Genomic DNA, 22,789 nt, shown 5'->3' on the forward strand with positions numbered 1-22,789 from the left:
AATCATTATCCTATAGCCGGGGACCATTTGCGTACTTACCCAAAAAATAATATATTTAATGATAATTTTTGTAGAAAAAAAAAGAAGATCTAATTGAATAATTCCAAAATTTTAGGAGGTTTAATGGATTTTTTAATAACTCGTCGGTTAAACGTAAGTCAAAGATTCAACTATTGATAATAAATTAAATATCAATAATATTTAAAAATAATAATTTTAAAGGTTTAAATTAAAAATATTTTTAAAAAATAGGGTAAAGTACACAAATGATCCCTAATTATAGGATATTACTTTATTAAGTCTTCCGACTATTAAAAGTTACAAAATGGTTCTCCATCTATAGAATGTTGTTTTGTTAAGTCTCTCGACTATTTAAAGTTACAAAACAGTCACATGACTATTCATTATGTTCCAAACTTATTTTTTTCATTAAAAAATTAGCAGTTGTTTAAACTGGACTTTAACATGATGAGTGAGATATGATGGTCATTTGAAATTCTAATATTAAATTTTATTATATCACAGTCAACATGTTGGTGTTTAGCTCAGAATATCGTCCATTTTTTTAAAAAAAATGACAAGTTTGGAACATAATGAATAGCCATGTGATCATTTTGTAACTTTTAATAGTCAGAGGACTTGACAAAATAATATTTTATAGTATGAGGATCATTTTATAATTTTTAATAGTCAAAGAACTTAATAAAGTAATACCATATAGTTGGACCATTTGTGTACTTTACCTAAAAATACTGATAAATATTAAATCAACTAAATCAGGGGTAAACTATGCAGATAGTTTCTCTATGTTTTCGATCTAACCGACTATGGTCACCAGTTTAAAAATTAAGAGGGAATTGTCCCTAATATTATCGATCTATTCATTTGTAGTCACTCAATTGTTAACTCGCGTTCGATTTTAGTTCAGCCATGTTAGGGACTTAAACAAAAGGGGTTAATGAAAAGTAATGGTTAAGGGACTAAAATTGAATGAATCGATAGCGTTAGGGACCGTTTTCCCTTAATTTTTAAATTGGTGATCAAAGTCGATAAGACACTAAACATAGTAGACTATCCGGTTAATTTACCCTTAAATGAGTTAGAACGTTGAATTTAAAAGGTGAGGCCAACTGGAATGCAATATCGGTCAATTCTTCAACTGAATCCCAAATCCATATCCAAATCTTGCCTTAATCAGCTGAAAGCAAAGACCAAACCAAATCATGGTACGGATAGACAATTAGGCATTGTTTCTTTAGGACTAAAGTGCATGATTTACGGCGAAAACAAAGAACAACCAACCAGACATCAATCAAATCAGACCCCACTAGTCACCATCTACGACAGCAACATCTGCATGTTCTGTGAGGGGGGGGGGACTGGATGAAAAACATCAACGAAAGGCCCACCCGCTTGCTCACCTAAATACGGTGCTCTGTTGAACCAGGAGAGGCCGAGAGGCACACTGTTTTCTTATTCTTTAATAGTTGAAAAAAGAATGGGTAAACTTAGCATTTAATGCCTAAATTATAAGTTTTGGTTAGTTTTAGTATTTAAAAGTTTAAAAAAATTCAAAATCATACCTAATATTTAGTTTTCATTTTATTTTAGTACTCTACCATTAAAAACTTAACACATTTAGTACATAAACTTTCAATTTCTTCAAACTTAACTTAAAATTTTTAATAGAGTACTAAAATGAAACAAAAACAAAAGTTTTTAACGGCAGAATACTAAAATGAAACCAAAAATAAACTTTAGGTATGATTTTGAAAAAAAAATAAAGTTTAGGTACTAAAAGGAATCAAAACTAATAGTTTAAGTACTAATCATATAATTTACCCAAAAAAAAAGACATTGGCTTTCTTATCTAGGATAAGAAACCGAATAAGATTTTATGTTAAGGGAGTAATTTAAATTTATAAAAATTTTAGGAAACTAATATTGAACTTATAAAATTTTACGAGGTAAAATAATTTTTAAATAAAAATACATAAAAAAATATAAAATATATTGTCATTTCCATTCCTCTCACTCGATCCTTGAAAACGAAGGTCATTTTATTATGGATGGTAACAGATCGGGTCAGGTCAGGTTTAGGTCAACCCGATTCAACCCAAAAAATCAAATATCCTCCACCCGACACAATTGACCCAAGAAATACATATCCTTAACTCGACTTCGACTTGATCCGAATTTTTAGAGTATAAAATCAACATGATGTATTATAAAATAATGATTTAATTAAAAAATAATGAACTTATTTAAATAAATTATATTATTATTCCCGGGTTGGATGGGTTGAAGTTTTTTACCCTTCATCCGAATTCGACCCGACCCAATCTCATTCTCTTAAAAAATTTGATTCGAACCCAATTTTATTTTTTTAAAAATCAATCACATTAAATCAAATCAAAATCCATCAGTTTTGAATTAAATTACCATCTGCATGTTACTCTGGCGCCACGAACCAGTATTGTGAAGACAACGTAGTAAGGTCATGTGAGGTTCGTTCCTCCCCAACTGCTTCTAACCGCAAAAGCATGGGTTGTTTCGACCGTCAGTGGAAAACTATAAACTGAACTGTTTTGGAATATTTTGTCAGTACCTCAAAAATTGTTCTAAATCAACACTTCCCGAAGTCATGTTTTGTCCTTTCTTTGTACCAACTGGTTTTACTACTACAACTGATATATAGGTATGGGTATGATATATAGACCTCTTAAATCAGGGGTACATCCGATATTTGAATGTATAAATTTTGATTTATTTGATTTTGTTATATATTTTCTTTGAAAGAAAATGAGACCTCGCTAAATATTTTAATAGAGATTCAAATATTGAAAAACGAAAAGGAAAAAAAGTATCCACGATTTTAAAAAAATTAGATTCATGTTGGGTTAAGTTAGATATTTTAAAAGCGATCAAATTAGGCAAGTTAATTTAAGTTTAAGATAAAAAAATCTCGGACATGAGATAATGATATAATTATTCTATATATATTTAAAGATGATTATAAATAACAAACGAAAAGACATCTACAATCCATGTACTTAAAAAACCTAATGTGATCTTTATATTATTTTTTCACTCAACGTGACCCTCTAACAAAAAATAACTCCGATGCAATCTTTTGACCAACGTTTTTCGTTGTTGATCATTACGGTACTTACATAGCGATCCACAGTAATTGATAACGTGACAAATGGACTAAATTTATAACTCAAATATGTCAAATATACTATCACATCAGCACCGTTGACTGTCAAATCAACACCATAAATTATCACGTAAGAACCATAAATTATCACGTCAACACCGTAATGATCTACGATAAAAAAACATTGATTAAAAGACCACATTAAATTTATGAGTTGAATAGCAACATTGAGAGAAAATAATACAAAATAATATGAGGATCGCAATGATTTTTTTCAAAAGTACAAGGATCTCTAACACTTTATTTACCTAATAATAATATCTATCTTTATATTTTTTTTAATTAGATCTTCATTTTACTAATAAAAAATATCAAGTTAGTTCAAATTAGGTAAAATTTCGAGTCATTAAATCTTCCAAAACTTAATCAAATCGGGTAACAAATGAAAACATATAATGCTCGAGTCAGGTTCAGATTGATCAAAAGCTTAGTTAGACCCGACTCATCTTTATCCCTGTTTCAAAACCTGACAAGCCAAATCTTCCAATGTTAATGCAACAAATAATGTCAACTTAATGCTTACATTCCAATATAATTATCTACTATAAGAAAAGCTATGATTACAGATGATATATAATTGTTTTTAGCTATATATTTGTTTTTATTCTGTGATCCGAGACGGATACCCAAACCGCGACACTCCAGACTCATCGAACTCGGAGTTAGAAAACCAATGAATGGATGCAGATGAAGAGAATATGAAATAATAACATACTGAAATAGGCAGAGTGACTGGTCAACTCTTCGAGAAGTAACGACCTACTGGTTCGACTCAGATTTTGTCATCGTGTTCCCGTTCTGCTGTTTGGGTTGCAGCTGCTGCTAGTGGAACTGATGGGGAATGTTTAGCTGGGAAAGACTGCTGCTGGTGTAGCTGGAACATCTGGTGGTTAACAGGAAGCTGCTGTGAAACCATCCCCTTGGAAGGATCAGAATCACCGCCTAGCTCTTGAGTAGAAAGCTTTAGCCGCCAGACCTCGGCGGTTAAGGTTTCATTGAGAGCTGTCCAAATGCAACACAAGGGTCGAGTTATTGAGGCATAAAATTTCACCGATAAATGAATACGACGAATATGCAGACCACAACCTTCATCTCTGAGACAGGCTAAACATAAAGTTCAGCAGGTTTAGTTGTTCCCGTGTACGAGACACTGTGAACAGAGGTAACATGTTTATTTTATTAGACGAGCATCAAACGAACGTGCTAATAGAGCTATACAAGCACGTATAATATCCGTTTCAGGATATTTTTCCTTATTGATGCACTATGATTTTAGGTACAAACCATATATTTCCTATACAAGATATCTTAGATACTTGCAGGGGCATAAATTTCTTAAGAATCTCTCATTCTCAACAGTACCATAAAAGTAGAAGATGGATAGTTGCAGTAAAACAGATACTTTTCGGCCAAAAGTAGAGGACTAAAAGTTCTAACAAAACGAAAATCGGATTATACCATCACGAAGTTGTGCCTGTTGCTCCATGGCCTGAATACGAAACTTCAACTCGTTGTTCTGGTTTGTGAGCCCGGCAGAATCTCTCTGCGTCGATTGAAAGTTGAGGATGAGGAAAAGAAAAGTAGGAAATATAACTATAACATTGTGTGCTCTAAATTTTCCACCTGTAGAAGTGTTAGTTGAGCAGACAAGGTGGTAGCTTCGGTCTGCAGAGTCTGAACCTTGTGCTCCAACTCTGAAATGTAATGCATCTTCCTTTCTTTGGAACGGGCAGCTGATTGGCGATTCGCCAAAATCCTTAAAAGGACCATCCGATAAAGTGCAATGCTATAGCATCAGCAAAAAAATTATCACAGACTTGAAAAGTATAATACCTCATAGCACGCTTCGGATCAGTCATTGCAATCTCTGCAAGCTTCTCGTTTGCCATAATTTTCTTCGTTTCAGCCTCACTGAACTCACCACTTCCGAGCTCCAAACTAAAGAAAGCTGAATTTCCATCAATTGAATTGCTTGGTGAGAGTTGTCCGGAACGGGTTCCGGGTGAAGGTGGCAGTTTCGGCGACTCATCACCAAAGTTCAACTTCCCCATGAAACTATCCATGGAAACACTTCTAAAATGTCTAGAAGAAGGAGCAATGTCTCCCCCTGCAGTCCTTTTGATCCCTTCCCTCTTGTCGGATGAATTCATTCCTCCGCGTGATGCACTAATCCCACTCTCGTTCGCACTGCTTTCCGCTTCATTATCGCTGCTATCACCTCCTTTGGTCCTTGTTCCACTTGCTCTACTGTCCAAATCTTCATGATTCTCATGGCCATTGTTCTTGTCATCAGAAGAATTCAAGGAATCAAGGTTATCCAAATTCATATAATCAGAAAACAAATCATCCACAACTTCCCTTTCCGATTTCCTCTCACCCATTCCTTCCGCATTGCCATCGTTACCTCTTTCCCAACTCGTTTCCTTTTTCACCAACTGAGCTGGCCTCGGCGCTCCCGAATTTTCCATACCAGACAGTGATCGCTCCAAACCACCACCCCTTGCCGGAACAAGTGACGGCGGAAAAGGTTGCATTATCGTATTAAATTGAAATGGAACATCACTATTGGACCGCCTATGTTTATTTCGTGGAGGCAAACTCTCTCCGACCCGCGGAGAACTCCCCTTGGAAAAAGGGGAGGGTGGCAACAAAGAATGCAAAGCAGCATCCCGGTCTTCCATTGACAAATCAGTGATCTGGTCCGAAACTGCCACATACAAAGAATTGCGAGATGGGGCAGGGCTCAAAGGGGGCAATGAATCAAACGAAAAGAACGAAGACGGCTGCGACAAAGACCGGGACTGAGTCGGTCCCGGACTAAAACTCTGAGAACCCATTCGGTGGTTCGAAGGACGGGACACGGCGATATGCGAACAAGGCGAAATGGGTGAGATCTGGTTAGGGTGTGAAGGAGGAATACCAACTCTTTTATTAGTACCATCACCACCACCGCCACCACTACCACTACCACTACCACTGAAGTTTTTGCCAAATTGAGAGAAATGCCTAGCAGCCCTCATTTGATTAAGATTCAACTGAGGGATTTCAAGATGATTCATCGATAAAGCTTGCTTAGGGATTGAAGATGATGAAGTTCCAAATGAAGATTTAATCCTTTGCATCACATCAGTATTACCTTCATCATCATCACCCATTTTCTCCTATCAATAATATAATCACAGAAAAACATAAATATCATACCAAAAAATCTCAAAAGAAGATAAACGTTTAGCCAATTCAAGCTCAACCCCATAGACCCATTTCAGTCCAAACTAAAACAGCAACAATACATCAAACTAAAGCCCAGGAAAAAAAAAACAAAAGTAAAGTAGAAATCAACCGAAATTAAAACGAGGTAACATTAAATGAAGATGAGCAAAGAAACCCACTGAGATCATTTAGTAGTGTGTTTCAAGTACCTTCAAAGGAGATTAACAAAGAACAAGCAGGTGGAAATTAGGACTAAAATCTCGGCCAAATTTAGTGGCGGAAGCTTTCTTTCTTACACAAACACTTCTCCCTCTTTGTTTCTCAGAGGATAAATCGTAAAATCATTAAAAATGGAGAATTAAAAGAAAAGGGATATAGGGTTTATGGGATTGTGATTGTGCTTTGTCACTCTACAAACTTCGAAAAGAAGAAGAACGCTTGCTTTTTTTCTGACTGTAGAAAAACGAAATACCCCTTTTTAGGGGGATATTTGGGGTTTAGAAAAATATGGGGTTTCATATGCACGTAATCTATATAGTCATGGCGCGTGAAGTTTGCATTTGGGGTTTGCATTTCAATTTGATTTTGACCTCGTTTTACATTTTTTTTCCAAACAAGCGAGTTATTCGAGATTAATTTAATTAACCTTCGATAAATGCTTTACTCGAATAGATTCGAGTTCGGCTCGAATTCTTAACAAATCAAAACGAACTAATTGATACTCGACTTGAAAAGCTCGCGAACAACCCAAAAATGTAATTTATTAAGATTTTATTTTAAAAAATAAATTATTAATAATATTAATGTCTATATGTTGAAATGTAGTATAATGTTTTTATGTATTTAAGGTTTGAGTTTGAGGTTTCAAGCTAGTTAAATTTAGATTTTTTTTCATTTCGAGCTTCAATTAATGATTTCGAGCTCGAGTCGAGCTTGGAAATTTTAGGCACACGAGTTTTCGAGCTAAGTCGAGCTCCGTTTAAGAGTTTTCGAGTTGAGTTGAGTTCAACAATACTCGAACTCGACTCCGCTAATTTACAACCCTAACCATAATCGTTAAAACTTGTAATTTTCTAGGACATAATGCCAAAATTTGCCCCCCGACGTTTATCAAAATTGTCATTTTACCTCATTTTCTATTTTTTGGAGCATTTTGGCCCCGACCTTTCGTTCTAGGACAAAAAAAATCTAACATTTGACATAATAATCATTATAACCCTTGTTCTTTTTTTATGGGGCATTTTAGCCCTCAATATTTCATTTTAGATTGAAAAATGCTCTCATTTTGGAGCCTTAATCGTGTATTAACTAATTATTTTCATATATAGAGGGTATTTTTACCTAAAATAAAATGTTGTAGTCAAAATACTCCAAAAATAATAGAGAACAAAATTATCATTTTAGTAAACATGGAAGGCTATTGTATTATGCCTTTTTTGAACTTGATCCTAATTTGAAAATTAAATCAACGAATAATTGTTATCAACAATCATATGGTTTAGTGGGATGAGGCACTAAATCCCTTAAGAAAGATCATGGATAAGAATCCTGACGATTGCGAATGGAGTAAAATGGGTTAGAATGATCGAATACCTGATCCAGATTAGTCAATAAATAGATCATATATCAATGATTATAAAAAATAATAATTGTTTAGGGATTTCTTTAAAATTGAATATTAGTTTAATTCCATTTGACCGATTTAGACAAATTATTACAACTTAGGCAATGCATGCATGTTTTGCAAATGCTAATCATTACAATATTCAATGTCAAGTTTGCTAGATAAGATGTGTAAGAACATGCAATGAACTTGAACTACAATCTATGAGTGCTTAGAAGCAATCTCACACAAATTATTAATATATAACATTATTAGAGATAGATATTTGATTTAAATTCAACGGAATTTGATCTGATCTAATCTTATCAGATTGGTTTCTTTAAAAAAATAAATTCAAGTCGAATTTTTTAAAACTGAGGGTCAGATCAAATTTGGGATGAAAAATATTTGATTCGACTAAAAGATAATATTTGATCAATTTTTTTCAATTAAGTCTCAATTTTTTCTAATAAAAATAAGAATTATATATATATATATATATATATATATATATATTGGGTCAAGTTTGGTATGTGTTTCTGCCTTAAAAATTGAGATATAACTTTTTTTAACTCAAGTCAAACTAGATAACAGATAAAAAAGTAGGATAAACTACATATTTATTACCTAAACTATCAGTTTTGATTCATTTCAATATCTAAACTTTCAATTTTTTTAAAACTATACGTAACTTTTAGTTTTTGTTTCATTTTAGTACGCAACTGTTAAAAACTTAGCACATTTATTACCTAAATTATCATTTTGTTTCGTTTTAGTACCTAAACTTTTAATTTTTTCATAAATTAGCGTTAAATTTTTAAAAAATTAAAAGTTTAAGTACTAAAATTAATAATTTAAATACTAAATAAGTAATTTACCCTATAAATATTATACTCATATCATATTCGAATAGATAAAAACTCGATTGATATATATTTTTTTTCTTAATTTAAACATTTGACCCATACTAATTAATGCTAAGGGACTCAGACCGAAACTTTTACTACTTTTAAAAGTTGTCCTTATCTTAATCATGCTTTAGATATATGTTTCTAATAAATAATGTTTTTTTAATACATATATCATTGATCCTAGTTCTAAGCTACCGACAGACAGGGACATGCAGTTGAGACCAAACCAACATATATTGGTTATGATTAACTGAAATATTCCAGAAATTATATATATTTTTTCTTACAATAAGAACGTCTTAATTAATTTGTCCCAAGAAATGGTTAAATAGTTAATTGCATCATACATCCTCAAACAATGGTGTTTGTTCTAAATTGGTCCCTAAACTTCTAAATATTTCAATTCCATCCTTAAAATATGATTATCATTCTAAATCAGTACTCAAACTTTTGAACATTTTAGTTTCATCCCCAAACTATATCTTTCATTCTAAATTGGTCAGTGGTGAATAAAAAAATTATAGACTAGGCCAATATAAACATAATAATTTTTTTGGGTGATTAAACCCCCTAACATTCTAAAACATTACAGTCATAATAAAGGAGAAGATACCATACCTCCAACTGAACAAGCAATATCAGACCCAACTTTTCTAATTTTCTCCAATTGAATAAAGGTCAGTGTTGTAGAGAGTAGAAAGACTTCAGGTTGAAATTCTTTGCTTGTTTGAGACTAGGGTTAGGAGTCTTAAGGTCCATATATTATTTCTAGATAAGTTGATGAGTGGAATTATTGTTGGAATTATGATTATGTGGATAATGAGATAGTTTGGGTTCTTTGGAAGAAGAGGTTGATTTTTTTTGTTTTGCATTTTGTTGACCAGTCTATCTCTATTAAGGGTAGGCTTGGGGGAGCATGGTAATTCTTACTATTGTGTATGGAAACAATGATAGTAGTGTAAGGAGAGGGTTTTGACAGCAACTTCACTGTGTTGAGGATTTGGTTGGGGAGTCCCCTTGGTAATTGGAGGGAATTCAATGTCATTGCTAGTGTTGCTGAGAGTTCAAATTCAGGTGAAGCTAGAGTTACTCTTGATATGGAGGCCTTGCAAGAGTGCATTGGGAATCTGGGAGTTCTTGATCATCCTTACTCTGGACCACTGTTCACTTGGTCAAACAAACATGAGATTGATTTCCTTGCTAGTAAGTTGTATAGGTGTTGGTCAATCCTGGTTGGTGTAAAATTTTTCCTAACTCACAGGTTGAGTTTCAGTCTCCTGGGGTTTCTGACTACTGTTTGGTTGCAATGTGGTATAATAAGGAGAATCTTGCTGTAAGGCCCAAGCCTTTTAAATTTTTCAACTTTTGGGTGCTGCATTCGGAGTTTAGAGATATTGTTAGGGATTCTTGGGAGGAGCCTGCTCAGGGGGATCCTATGCAAGTCTTTTTTCACAAGCTGAAAAGGCTAAAGCCAAGACTGAAAGCTCTGAATCAAAAGTATTATTCTGATATTTTTGAGAAGATGGCTGATAAAAGGAGTCAGGTGGAGATGAATCAAATTCTGTATTTGAATCAGCCTGAAAATGGGCAGGTAGAGGTTTAGAAGCAATTGCTTCTGGAATTGGCTGAGTTAAAAAAACATAGGGGCTATTCTATAAATAGAAGGCCAATGTTGCCTGGCTCCAGGAGGGGGATAGTTATACTAAGTTTTTACATGCTCAGGTGGTTGTTAAGAAGAAGAGGAACACAATTAGATCACTGATTAATGATGAGGGAATAATTTGGATACATTTGATTCCCTGTCAGCTGTGATAGTGAAGTTCTTTACCAAACAAATTGGGGCTGTGAATGAGCAGGTTAAAGGATGTAATGTGGAGGTTCTTAAAGAATTGTTGAATTATTCTTTGCTTGAAAATGCTACTGATGCTCTAACTAAAGAGATGTCTGAAGTGGAGATCAAGTCGGCCATATTTGGACAGGGGAAGGACAATGCCCCTAGCTCTGATGATTACACTTCTTGGGTTTTCCAGACAGTTTGGGACATTGTGGGAGCTGATTTTTCTGCTCTAGTGAAGTATTTTTTGTTATTTCTTCTTTACTTCATGCTTTTAATGCTACTATCATTACCTTAGTGCTTAAGGTTCCAAATCCTAATATGACCAATGATTATAGACCTATTTCATGCTATTCAATAGTGTATAAAACTATCTAAAAAATTTTGGTTACTAGATTGACTGATCTCTTTCATGATATAGTGTATGTTAATTAGTCTGCTTTTGTTAAGGGCAGGAGTATTGTGGATAATACACTCCTTGCTCAGGAGCTTCTTAGGGGTTATGGTAGAGGCATTTTTCCCCTAGGTGTGCTATAAAGGCTGACCTACAGAAGGCATTTGATTCCTTCAGTTGGGGATTTATTCTTAATGTTCTTGATGCATTGAGTTTACCTAGTATATTTAGGGAATGGGTTAAAGCATGTGTTACTAGCTCTAGATTTTCTATTTCATTCAATGGGAGTTTAGCGGGATTATTCAAAGGGAAGAAGGGTGTTAGGCAAGGGGATCCCTTATCCCCTTATCATTTTGTGCTTGCAATGAATATGTTGTCTTGTATGTTGGATAAGGTTGTTGTTCAGAAATTGTTTCAATATCACTAATGATATTTTGTAAGGGGTCATTGGAGTCTATTGTGGGGGTTAAGTGTTTTATGGAAAAGATTTATGAATTTTTTAGGCTCAGACTTAATGTTTCTAAGACTGAGATGTTTGCTTCTGGATAGATGATAACTCCCTAAAAGGCTACATTTTAAGGCATTTTCACTTAAGTTATTGTTTGTTTAAAAGCTCGTTTAGGTCATTTTAGCTGCATATAGTTGCATTAATGGTGGTTGTGTTATTTTATCTTATAAAGGTATTGTATGAGGGAAAGGTATGGTTGTTTATGTTGTGCAGGAAATAACAAGCAAAAGGTTGAACTGGGAAGGGATGTTGTGACATCACACGTTGCTGAAGCATATTGAAATGCCTTGGCATTTTTGGTACAGTAAAAGACAAACAAATATTTTTTATAAAATGACAATTGGCAAGACAAGTGTCTGATGGTTATAACCGCCTGTTGGGGACTACTGCCACCTAGGAGGATAAAACTCGCGCCCAATAAGTGACTCTAGTGGTATGATGGGCATTTGGAGTGTTAAATCCCATTAATACCCTTGGTTATTTTTTATTATTTAATACACCTCACACGAGATAAAAAAGATGCATTCACCATCTCCATGTAGATTTTCTTCATCTTCTCCACTGTTTCTTTTCCTCCATTCTATTAGTGGTGTTCCTCCATTAACGAGATTGAAGGAGTGGTGAGCTAGGCATCCGAGAGGAGCTAGCAAGCTAAGGCGAGTCGTGATGGTCGAGGAGAGCTCCGGTTGCACGCATCGAAGGCTTCTTCTCCCTTCCCTTTTGCTGTTTTTTCATTTGATATTGGGTTATTAGAACAAATGAATTTCATGTTTTATTTCATGGATAATTCGAACCCCACCATGAACTAACCTTATTTGGTGGGGTTGATTTTATAGTACTTGATTTTGTTTTAATGATAGATTTAAATTTATCTTTTGCATTTACTTGTTTTACTTATGAATGCTTCATCTTCTAAGTTTATAGGAGGCATGAGAGTGTCCATTTGTAACATCCCAAATTACGGGTTAGTGACTAAATTATAAAATTTCATAATTTGGGGATAAAAATAAAATAGTTGAATAGTTCAATGATTTATGTGGAGATATTTCCTAAAGTTATTAGTAATTATTAAATGAAGTGAAGGGTAAAACGGTCATTTGACTTAGAAATTAATTAAAAATGAGATTAATAAGGATATAAGGATAAGATGGAGATATTTTCTGCAAAACTTCTCTTCATCTTCTTTCTTTCTTCTTCACCGTGAACCCCCAAAGGCAAAGGTGAGTTTCTTTCTTCTTTGTTAGTTAATTATTTGTTGATTTTATGGTTGGGTTTTGATCATTAGATGATAACTAAGCTTAAGGAAAGCTTAAGTTGTCTTAAAATCAAAAGATGAAGAAGTTATGAGAGATTAAAGAAAATGGGGTTTTAAGTGAATTTTTGGAAAAAAGTTGATAAGTTGAATTTGAAACTAAATTTGACTTGTCATCAACTTAATTAAGAGATATGAAGTGATAGAATTTGATTTAGAGTATCTTGAAATTTTGGTATGATTATTGATTTCTATATGAAAGATGGAATTTTGAGGTTAAAGATGTGTTGAATAAGTAGAAATTAGTTTAAGTATATGCACTTGAGTTAAGAATAGAAACTGGAATGAAACATGAAGAATTTTAATGAAAAATTATGGAATTTTCGGAATAAAATCAATTTATAATTGACAGATGCATCGATACACTATGAATGTGTACCGATGCACTAAGACAAATTTTGAAGGTACATCGATACATTAAGGAGTGCATCGATGCATGGAAATTTCGAAGCTATTTTGGGTACCGATGCATCCATAGTGCATCGATACACTCCTAAAGGAAATTAGAAATATGAGTTTATTAAATTCGTTTAAGTTAATAGCATCGAAGTATAAGGTTTAGGCTTATGATAATAATCTTGAAAATTATATTTATGTAGATACAGAACCTAAACGAATTTCGGAACAATCAAAGGATTAGGATTTATTAAAAGCAAGGCTAAGGCAAGTGCAATTTAAATTGTACTTATGTTATTGAATAAATATTGGCTTGCGATGAGCCAGTGACGTAGTTACTATAGTAAGAAATAACTTTTAAAATGTTATGGGATTCTTATGTGTGCATTAGGATATGTAAATGGGTGTATGTTATTATATGTTACATGATCTATATGTTTATATGAATATTTGATATATGATGTATATATGAACATATGTGAACAAGATATGGCATGCATGTTACATGAACACATGAGAAATAATATAAGTTATATGATACAATTTATATGATTAAATGCACATGTGATATATGTTATATGATATGGATCTATGTGACTATGTGAGAAAGAATATATGTCTATGAGAAGACATAAGAACAAGGTATAAACAATGTGACATGTGAATATGAATCATATGAAAATGTTATACGTGTAAGTGAACTATGTGCTGATATGAATATGTGATAATTATAAAAGATAATACCCATGTTATGTGTCATGAGATCTAGAGGTATAGTTGGCATGCCAAGAGTCGAGGGTCTACGCGGTCCTTCGGGACAATTCTACGTGGTCCTTCGGGACATATATGTAATTCCGTGGAATATGTATGTGGTACTTCGATACACTTATTTGATCCATTGTATTATGTATATGGTTCTTAATGAGTGGTCCTTCGGGACATATGTGATATGTGGTCCTTCGGGATATTTCTATGCGGTCATTCGGGACAAATATTCAGCACCCCTAGTGGGAATTTATATGAGCTGTGGTGACAGCATTTGTGCACAACCTCAATGTACTCACATACCTTAAATTCTCAACAGTGTACATGGGTTAATAAAGAGATTGTTGAACTATGTTTCGATATAACAATTTAAGGCAAAATGGTTTTTGGACTTGAATTGAATTTACAAAATGTATTTGGACTTAATTGAATTTATTCAAAATTTACAAAAATAATTCAAAGTTCTTTTAATTTAAAATTGAGCACAAAAATGTTTTTATGAATAGTAACCCGAGGCTCAAAAATTCCAATATGTAAAAGGGGAACCGATTCCCCCCAAGGGGGTACCGATTCCCTCACTGTTCATCAGCCCAACGGTCATAATATTTGAATATTATGAAGGGGTATCGATTCCCTATGAAGGGGTACCGATTCCCCCCATTCTGGGCAGCCTAGTTTTGCAGAAAAATCATTCCCAAACGGCTCCAAAACATCCCCAACGGCTAGATATGACTTCAAACACATTCCAAGCTATAAATACAAGCTAAGGACACTTGAAGAAGAAAGAGAACAACTATCCAAGTAATCAAACACAAGAGAAGAGTTTTTCATTCTTATTTCATATTTCTCTTGTAAATATTTTGTTCTTGTGAGCTTAATTCTTGTAAACACCTACCTTAGAGAGGTTTTATTGTTTCCATCTTTTATCCTTTTGTAAAGGGGAAAGGTTCTAGCTTAGCCCGTGTAAAAGCTAGGGAAAAGTTCTAGTTTAGCCCGGAAAAACTAGGGAGTTGTAAGGTTATCTCTTTGTCCTCAAAAGAAAGAACAAATTAGTGAATTTGTTGGAAAATCCTTGGTGAGGAGCTAAGGTAGTGGACGTAGACTTTGATTGAGAAAGTCGAACCACTATAAATCGCTGTGCAATTCTCTATCTTTCAATCTCCTTACTCCCTAAACACAAAACCGTTCCGACCCCTCTTTGCAAATCGTTCCGGTTGTCGTTTCGAGCTTCCGAAAATCCTAACAGAGATTTAATAAGTATACTGAATATGATATGTATATGTGATTTGTTATATGGAATAGATCACAGGATTTATGTAATGATATATGCTTTTATATGATATGATCGTAATAATTGTTCATGCATTTGATATGAATTATATGATGTTAAGTGTATTTCTTTATGAAATGATATATGTGTATAAATGGTAAGAATATGATTATATGATAAAAGACATTAATGATAATAATAGGATAATGATAAGGAATAAGATAACCATATATGTACATGTGTGGATTTGATAAATGAAATGTTTTATTATTTTTATTATATGTTTTATATGCCTCACTAGGTCAATGACTTAACGTTTGATTGTTTCACACGTAGGTTCCGAGAAGAGGAAGATTGATAGAAGTTATGCATGACAGGTCAGTTCCACCTTTCCAAATATCAGATCAGAAAAGAAATGTATAATATGTATTTTGTAATAAGGAAAGTAGTTGTCATGTAGATAAGGGATTAAATCTTATATGTTCTAATCAGTTTTGAAAAGTCATATGATTGAGTTTTGAAATGTTTTAAATGCGTATATGAAATTGATAAATTTTATACGGATTAAAACTTAGAATTTTACGAGTTTTATGAACGTTTTACGAAAGTCAGTGTAGAAGTACATTTTTTCACATTTTTATAATGAAGCATAATTTAATAGTATATTATTGTATTTTCTTAATATGAGTTCAAATGTTTTGATATTTTATAAGAATACTGTTTTAAAAGTCAATGTGACATCTCAGACTCATATCCGGGTCGGGTACGGGTTGGGGTGTTACACCATTACTTAGATGAAGGCTAGGTGATCGAGAGAAACTTGATCATTAATGCTTGTAGTATTTGAGAGAAACATAAGTAAGATCCGCATAAGCAATAAGATGTAGTATTTTCTTAAGCTTAAACCCGACATAGTAGTACTATCCTAATCCCTTAGTGCTTGAGAGAGACTAAGATAGGATCTCAACGACTAAGAGGGGTAGTTTTTATCAATAACGTAGGCTGCCATAGTTGAGACTGATAGGAGATGTTGTGGCATTCTATTCTATTAGGTTCCTTCAACTAGAGATAGCGGAAGTATTTTTAGCAAACTTCGTCGAGCAAGTGAAGCTTAGATAGATTAAATCTGCTTAAGAGATAAGTTTTAGCATCTTTAAATCAATTCCTACCATTTATTCCCATAGGCAACTTATTGTTTGAGGATTATCAAACTATCATTTATTTAATATTTTTATCGTTTTTCATTGGCTTGACATTTCTATCATTTTTAACACTATAATCTTCTCTTTGCCACTACATTTTTCATCTGCTACCACATCATACTATCAATCCATATCCACCAACATACACTTTTTATTGTCGTGAAATTCTTCATTTGTACATATCATCATTAACTATACTTAGATAGAGTAGTTCTTTGCTTTGGTTAAACTTTGTAATTTCCACAAATCCATGTGGATACAATACTCACTTATCACTTTATTACTTGAGTGATTGTGTATACTTGCACATTATTTGCATATAATTTTATAGTACTCACAACATGCAACAATTGAGTTCTACCCAATTGAATATTATTCAGGAGGCTACTGGATTTAAAGTGGGAGTGTTGCATGTTAGGTACCTTAGGGTCCCTTTGGTAACTCGTAAACAATCTGCGAATGACTGCACAAGTTTTCTGGAAAGGATTAAAGAAAAATTAAGCCATTGGGCAAATAAATGACTTAGGGTCCCTTTGGTAACTCGTAAAAAATCTGCGAATGACTGCACAAGTCTTCTGGAAATGATTAAAGAAAAATTAAGCCATTGGGCAAATAAATGACACAACTTGTGAGGGTTGTGTTGTTTAATATGGCCAATTTCTGGTGACAATTCTTTTTGCCTGCTACTATAATAAAAAGGGTAGATCAATTTTGTTCTCGCTTCTTTTGAAAGGGCAATGATTCACCGGTCAAGGGTGTCAGAGTCAATTGGAAGAGTGTTTGTGCCCCTAAATCTGAAGGTGGGTTGGGGGTTAAGAACTTGGAGTGCTAGAATAAATCTTGTGGCCTTGGATAGATGAGGAATATTCTTGCAGAGGAAGGATCATTGTGGGTGGCATGGATTCGAGTGTATGGGCTTAAAGGAGAGGACTTTTGGCAGGTAAATTGTAAGTCTTACTTTAGCTAGAGCTTGAGGAAATTGTTGAAACTTAGGAGTGAAGCTAAACCTTTGTTTGACAGAGTAAGTGACTGGGCTGTGGTTAAGTTGAGATGGTTGTGGGATGGGATGAGATAGAAGAGAAAAGGGAGAAAGTTATATGGCACATATTGATGTGGTTTCCTATGAATGTTTCTAGGCATGCCTTCATTGTTTGAATGGCAATTCTGGGCATATTACCTACTGCTGATTGATTGCTTATGATGGAAAGTCAGCTGGATGGTAATTGCAGTAATTGTGGTTTGTGGGGAAGGGTTGGAGTCAAGAAGCCATTTGTTCTTTGGGTGTACCTTCTCTAGGAAAGTTTGGGAGAGTATTCTTGAGTTGTGTATATTCTCTACCAAACTTTTTATGTTTTAGTTTTAGTTTATATTCTCTACGATTTATTATGATTATATGGTATTTGAATGGCAATTCTGGGCATATTACCTTCATTGTTTGTATATTCTCTACCAAGCTTAGTTGTGATTGGATTTGAATTAACATTTTTTATTCACATTTTTATCAAAATCTAATTGAAATACACATAAATAAAAGAATATTTTTGTTATTATTTTAAGACATTCTCTCTAAATTTAAACACGACCAAACTTGAACTTTATAAAAAAATCTGATCCTATGGTATTGAAGTTCATCAAATACTGGTTTTTTTTACCGTCCCAGCATATAATAAAGGATAAATTACACAATTAGTACCTACACTATCAATTTTAATCCATTTTAATAACTAAACTTTCCATTTTTCAAAATCATACATAAAATTTAATTTTTGTTTCACTTCAATACTCTGTTCAAAATTTAACATTAAGTTTTAAAAAAAATTAAAGTTTAGATGGTAAAGCAGACCAAAACTGATAGTTTAAGTACTAAACACATTAAGTCTTTAACAATTGAGTACTAAAATAAAATAAAAACTAAACATTAGGTATGATTTTGAAAAAAATAAAAATTTAAGTACTAAAACATATTAAAACTGATATTTTAAGTACTAAATACATAATTTCCCCTATAATAAATCACAATTGCAATTTTACTCCTATGTTTGGAAGAATCTTGAAGCCCTCTAGTAAGAAAATTGAAAATTCTATTTAAGAATGGATTTAAATGCATCTTAAACATAAGTGTACTTAAATTGAATTATATTGTTTAAAGTGTACTTAAATTGAATTATATGGTTTAAAGTAAGTGGCATTGTTGATTTATGCAGAAAAATGTTGCTAACTATTGCCAAAGCCAAGTTCCAAGTGTAGTACGGTTATGGTAAACGTGATCCCTTTTTGCTCCTATTTGTGCATGGGTACCGGTTATCCGATCCGGATCTCTCCATCAGCTCAATTGCCAGCTAACAATAATAGCCGGAATGAGAAAAGACGGCATATAAAAATGAGAGAAAATAGTTCGTCACAAGAAAGATTCAAGATTGTAATTCTATGCCAAGTCAGCAAGCATTTATGTACCTTCAGTCCGACCAATGATCTTTTGTTGCACAAAAGACCAGACACATAGCAACAACCACAAAAGAGCATCAACATGAATGTTATTAAAAAGTCTTATCTCAGTTAAAAGAATGCAAAGTAGTTGCTGTCCAAGATCCCTTGTTACGCACTCGAGGATCCTTTAGACCTGCATCAACCGAAAATTAAGAGTTTCAACATTTAAGTTAAACTAAACGGGCAGAGCAAGGGAGAGAAGCTCTTTCCATCGCTGCCTCGTTGATACCACGTTGGATTTTCAAGCAAAGAGTATGCTTTCTAAGTATTCGGACCTTAGTGCAAAAATGGTCCAAATTTAGAAGAGACAAAAATGTAGAATCATCCCATAAATTATACAACAGATGATGAAAATCTAAATAAAGTATGTTTATTGAACCATAGGTGGAATGGCAAGGACATGTTACCGAGTCTGGGTTCAATCCTTGGACGACACCTACTCCTTATCAAAAAAAAAAATCTATATGAAGCATATGGCTAACCTTTATTGCTTGGGATATGAAAAGATGGATGTTTTAATCATTCTCTTCTCGACCATAATCATACAAAATCTCAATCTGCATCAAAAGTGAACAATCAGAACCAGATAAGAAGCAACGAGACCAATCAGAAATTTAGTAAAATTAGCTGACATAACACAAATGATATAGGTAATCAACAACATAAAACAAGAAAACGCTGTATTTATTAGGAGGTTGTTGTAAGCATATTATAAGACAGGTAGACTTTTCAATTCTCCCCACCATTCTCCACCAAAATAGATAAAATTTTGATGCTTGATGAAGATAAAGATAAAACTTACTTAAAGGAAGAAATAACCAAACTATCTGCTATCAAGTAGTAAAACGAGACTAATAAAAAGGGTTCTAGTTACTCTTTACTAGTTTTCTTAAGCTCTGGACAACAGCCATTGGCAGAATGCATGGAATGCGAGAAGGAAAAAAACACTGCTTTGCAAGAAATGTTAGCTTAACACTTACCCCAGAAGGTGGGACAGGGTTTCGAGTAAACTTGGAACCACCAGGAGCCCAAGGAACTGCAAATGAATTTAACGCATGAGCTTCAAACAGCATACTAGGCTTAAAACAGGAAACTAAGCACCTGATGAGAAACCTACCTATATCACAGTTAATCAGTCACATGTCATAAAAAAAACGAGACCTAATAAGCAATAATCAACTATTGGTGGAACAAACACAAGAATGTAAGTGGAAAAGAGATGCCACCAAACAATGAGAAGCGAATTGGCATAGTAGACTAGTACTAGTGTGGCAGCTGTCTTCGCTACTTCTGTGCAAACCTTGGCTCTTATTAGTCTTCTTTCACACAATCAACTGGTATCATCAAACTATCATATGAGAAGAAACTGAAATCCTATAATAACTAATTAGTTATTACAGGATTTCTCCCAATTTTCAGAATCTTGAGCGATTCTCCTCTTAATTGTTAGAAAAGAAAGTTCAAGTGAACTTATGAAATTGAAAATTCATTTAGAAAATAGAAGAGGTGAATTAACATATTAATGGTCTGGTGGACCAGATACAAGAAAATAATAACACACAATAATGTAAGTGAAAAAGCAATGCAACAAAGCAATGAGAAGTGAATCGACATAGTAATTGTTTGGTAGCATCTCTTAAACTACTTCCACAAACCTTTGCTCTCATTTTCCTTGTTTCACACAATGATTGAAAGTTAACTTTTATCAACCAACCATTATAAGACACTAAAATCCTACAAGATTCCAATCCCTTATCAAAATTTTGTGCTATTCGCCTCTCGACTGTTTGAAAAGAAGGGTTCAAAACAACTTACGAATCCCAAAATTCACTTACGAATCCCTTCCACGTGATAATTATTGAGACAGGATATAAAATTCAAAATCCAATCCATATTTCTCTCCCATTCTATGTATATCTTAGACCTACCGATATATGGATCAGGATGCCGCCACTTATTATAAGTTGCTTCACCTGCAGCTATCATTTTGTCAATTGTGTCAAGAACTTCCTGCAAAAGCACACCAAATTGTAAAACTTAAATCCAAAATAGCCTTAAGTTAAACCAATTAATTAATTAGACCATTTTAAAACGATAAACACCATTTACATGAGTGTTGATAAGTTCAACGCAGAAGGTCAATAAGCTCAAATTATCATCATCATAGAAAGAAAAAAAAAAGATGTCCATCGCAAATCACTACACGGTAAAAAAATTGAGATTCAACAAATACTCGTTCAAGTTTACTGTAAAATCAATTTGAGATGAAGATTGAGAAATGAGGACGAACCACATGCTTGTTGGCTTCGAATTTCTCGCGAAGGTCAGAGGCCTAAACATATAAATGAAAAAAAGAGATTCAATTGAATAAAAAAATGAGAGGAGAAAACGAGATTGCGAAATTGTGAGGAGTTACATCTTGATAGAAGATGTGGCGGTGGACGGCCCAGTTGAGGGTGTTTGAGGGCACGGCGGTAGAGGATCCGAACCCTCTCCTTTTGCGCTGCTCGTCGAGCTAAATACGCCGCCGTCGTGGCTCCGCTCATTTCGGTGGCCTTTTTGCTTTTAATTTCTCTTTTATACTCTCTACTCTCCCTCTCTCTCAGGGTATTTCCCCACTCTGCTTCAGTTCGGATATGGAAGCTTAAATTGATCTATGAATATGACATGGGTCTGTTGATGATGAAACGACAGCGTTTTAACTTCTTCAAAGCCACCAATAATTAGTCTAATTACTTTTTAGCCCTTATGTCTTTATTATTTTATTTGTCTACTATAAAAATTACTTTAATTATTATAATAAAAAAATTAATATACATTTGCATTTCATATAAATATATTTTCATAATTATAATATAACATAAATATATGTTTAATAATCTTACTATTTGGTTTTTGAAAAGTAACTTTTTAAAATAGTTGTAGAAACGAGCTTAAATGTTGTATAAAAGTACAATTTAAAATTTAATTGTTTAAAATTATTGTTAAAAAGTGTGTTTAAAAAGAAAAATATCTATTATAGACATTATGTTATAAATTAAAAATATAACATCTAAATTATATTTACACTTATTAATATTATAATATATAAAATATCAATTTAAACTATAATAAAATATAAAAACTATTTTAAGATAACTCATTAATAATATTTTTATAAATTATACATTTTATTAAGAAAAATATATTATAAATACTTTTTACCATGGACATAAAATTATTATAAAATATTACATATTTGTTTTTGACAAAAAGAATATTACAAAAATATATTGGTAATTAAAATAAATTATTAAGTAATTAATTATTTTCTTAAGGGTGTTAGTATTAAATTATTTAAATAAAATGTAAATACATAATTGAGTAGAGTTCATGCATTATTAAGGGTAAAATTATAATTTATTTACAAACGCAAAATTGAAACTGAAAAAGCTAGAAATCTTAACTTTTGTTGTTGGTTTGAAATCACCGTTTTTACCGTAATTTTTCTCATCTTACCCGTTTGACATTGATTTTACGATCGAAATAGACATTTTACCTAAAAGTATTTAGAAAACCACGACAAACGGGACCTTAAAAAAGTTCACGACACAAAAATGTTCTTGAACTTGCAACGTTCGATCAAATTGACACTAATTTTTTTTAAATTGACCTTTTGAGAATGATTTATTATTTTT

At 33.1% G+C, this 22,789-nt stretch overlaps 2 protein-coding genes and 1 pseudogene across 2 annotated transcripts in view; 1 reads left to right on the forward strand and 2 right to left on the reverse strand.

Moving 5' to 3' along the window:
* Positions 1–3,681: 3,681 nt before the first annotated feature.
* On the reverse strand, positions 3,682–6,393 carry LOC120175620 (transcription factor RF2a-like). The gene is made up of 4 exons (XM_039182233.1): positions 5,054–6,393; positions 4,844–4,976; positions 4,679–4,763; positions 3,682–4,222 (listed from the first exon to the last, which is right to left on the reverse strand). Exons 1-4 carry the CDS (start codon positions 6,373–6,375, stop codon positions 3,993–3,995), a joined length of 1,770 nt encoding a protein of 589 aa, XP_039038164.1. The 5' UTR covers positions 6,376–6,393; the 3' UTR covers positions 3,682–3,992.
* Positions 6,394–17,821: 11,428 nt separating this feature from the next.
* LOC120175618 (zinc finger CCCH domain-containing protein 19-like) overlaps positions 17,822–22,789 on the forward strand; it is a 35,465-nt gene continuing 30,497 nt past the window's right edge. Inside the window, exon 1 of the mRNA XM_039182228.1 lies at positions 17,822–17,832. The gene's annotated coding sequence lies outside the window, so the exon portion shown is untranslated. The remainder of the gene's footprint in view (positions 17,833–22,789) is intronic.
* Positions 19,023–21,730, reverse strand: LOC120175623 (annotated as a pseudogene).

Source organism: Hibiscus syriacus, unplaced genomic scaffold (assembly GCF_006381635.1).
Source record: "Hibiscus syriacus cultivar Baekdansim isolate YM2019G1 unplaced genomic scaffold, ASM638163v2 tig00112206_pilon, whole genome shotgun sequence".
Classification (NCBI taxonomy): Eukaryota; Viridiplantae; Streptophyta; class Magnoliopsida; order Malvales; family Malvaceae; genus Hibiscus; species Hibiscus syriacus.

Excerpts from the sequence above, each read along its gene's own strand:
- LOC120175620 (XM_039182233.1), bottom strand. The coding sequence starts at position 6,375 with ATGGGTGATGATGATGAAGGTAATACTGATGTGATGCAAAGGATTAAA. Across the intron at positions 4,764-4,843 it reads CTCAACTAACACTTCTACAG|AGAGATTCTGCCGGGCTCAC; the intron begins GTGGAAAATTTA and ends CAATCGACGCAG. Across the intron at positions 4,223-4,678 it reads ACAGGCACAACTTCGTGATG|CTCTCAATGAAACCTTAACC; the intron begins GTATAATCCGAT and ends GCATTTGGACAG.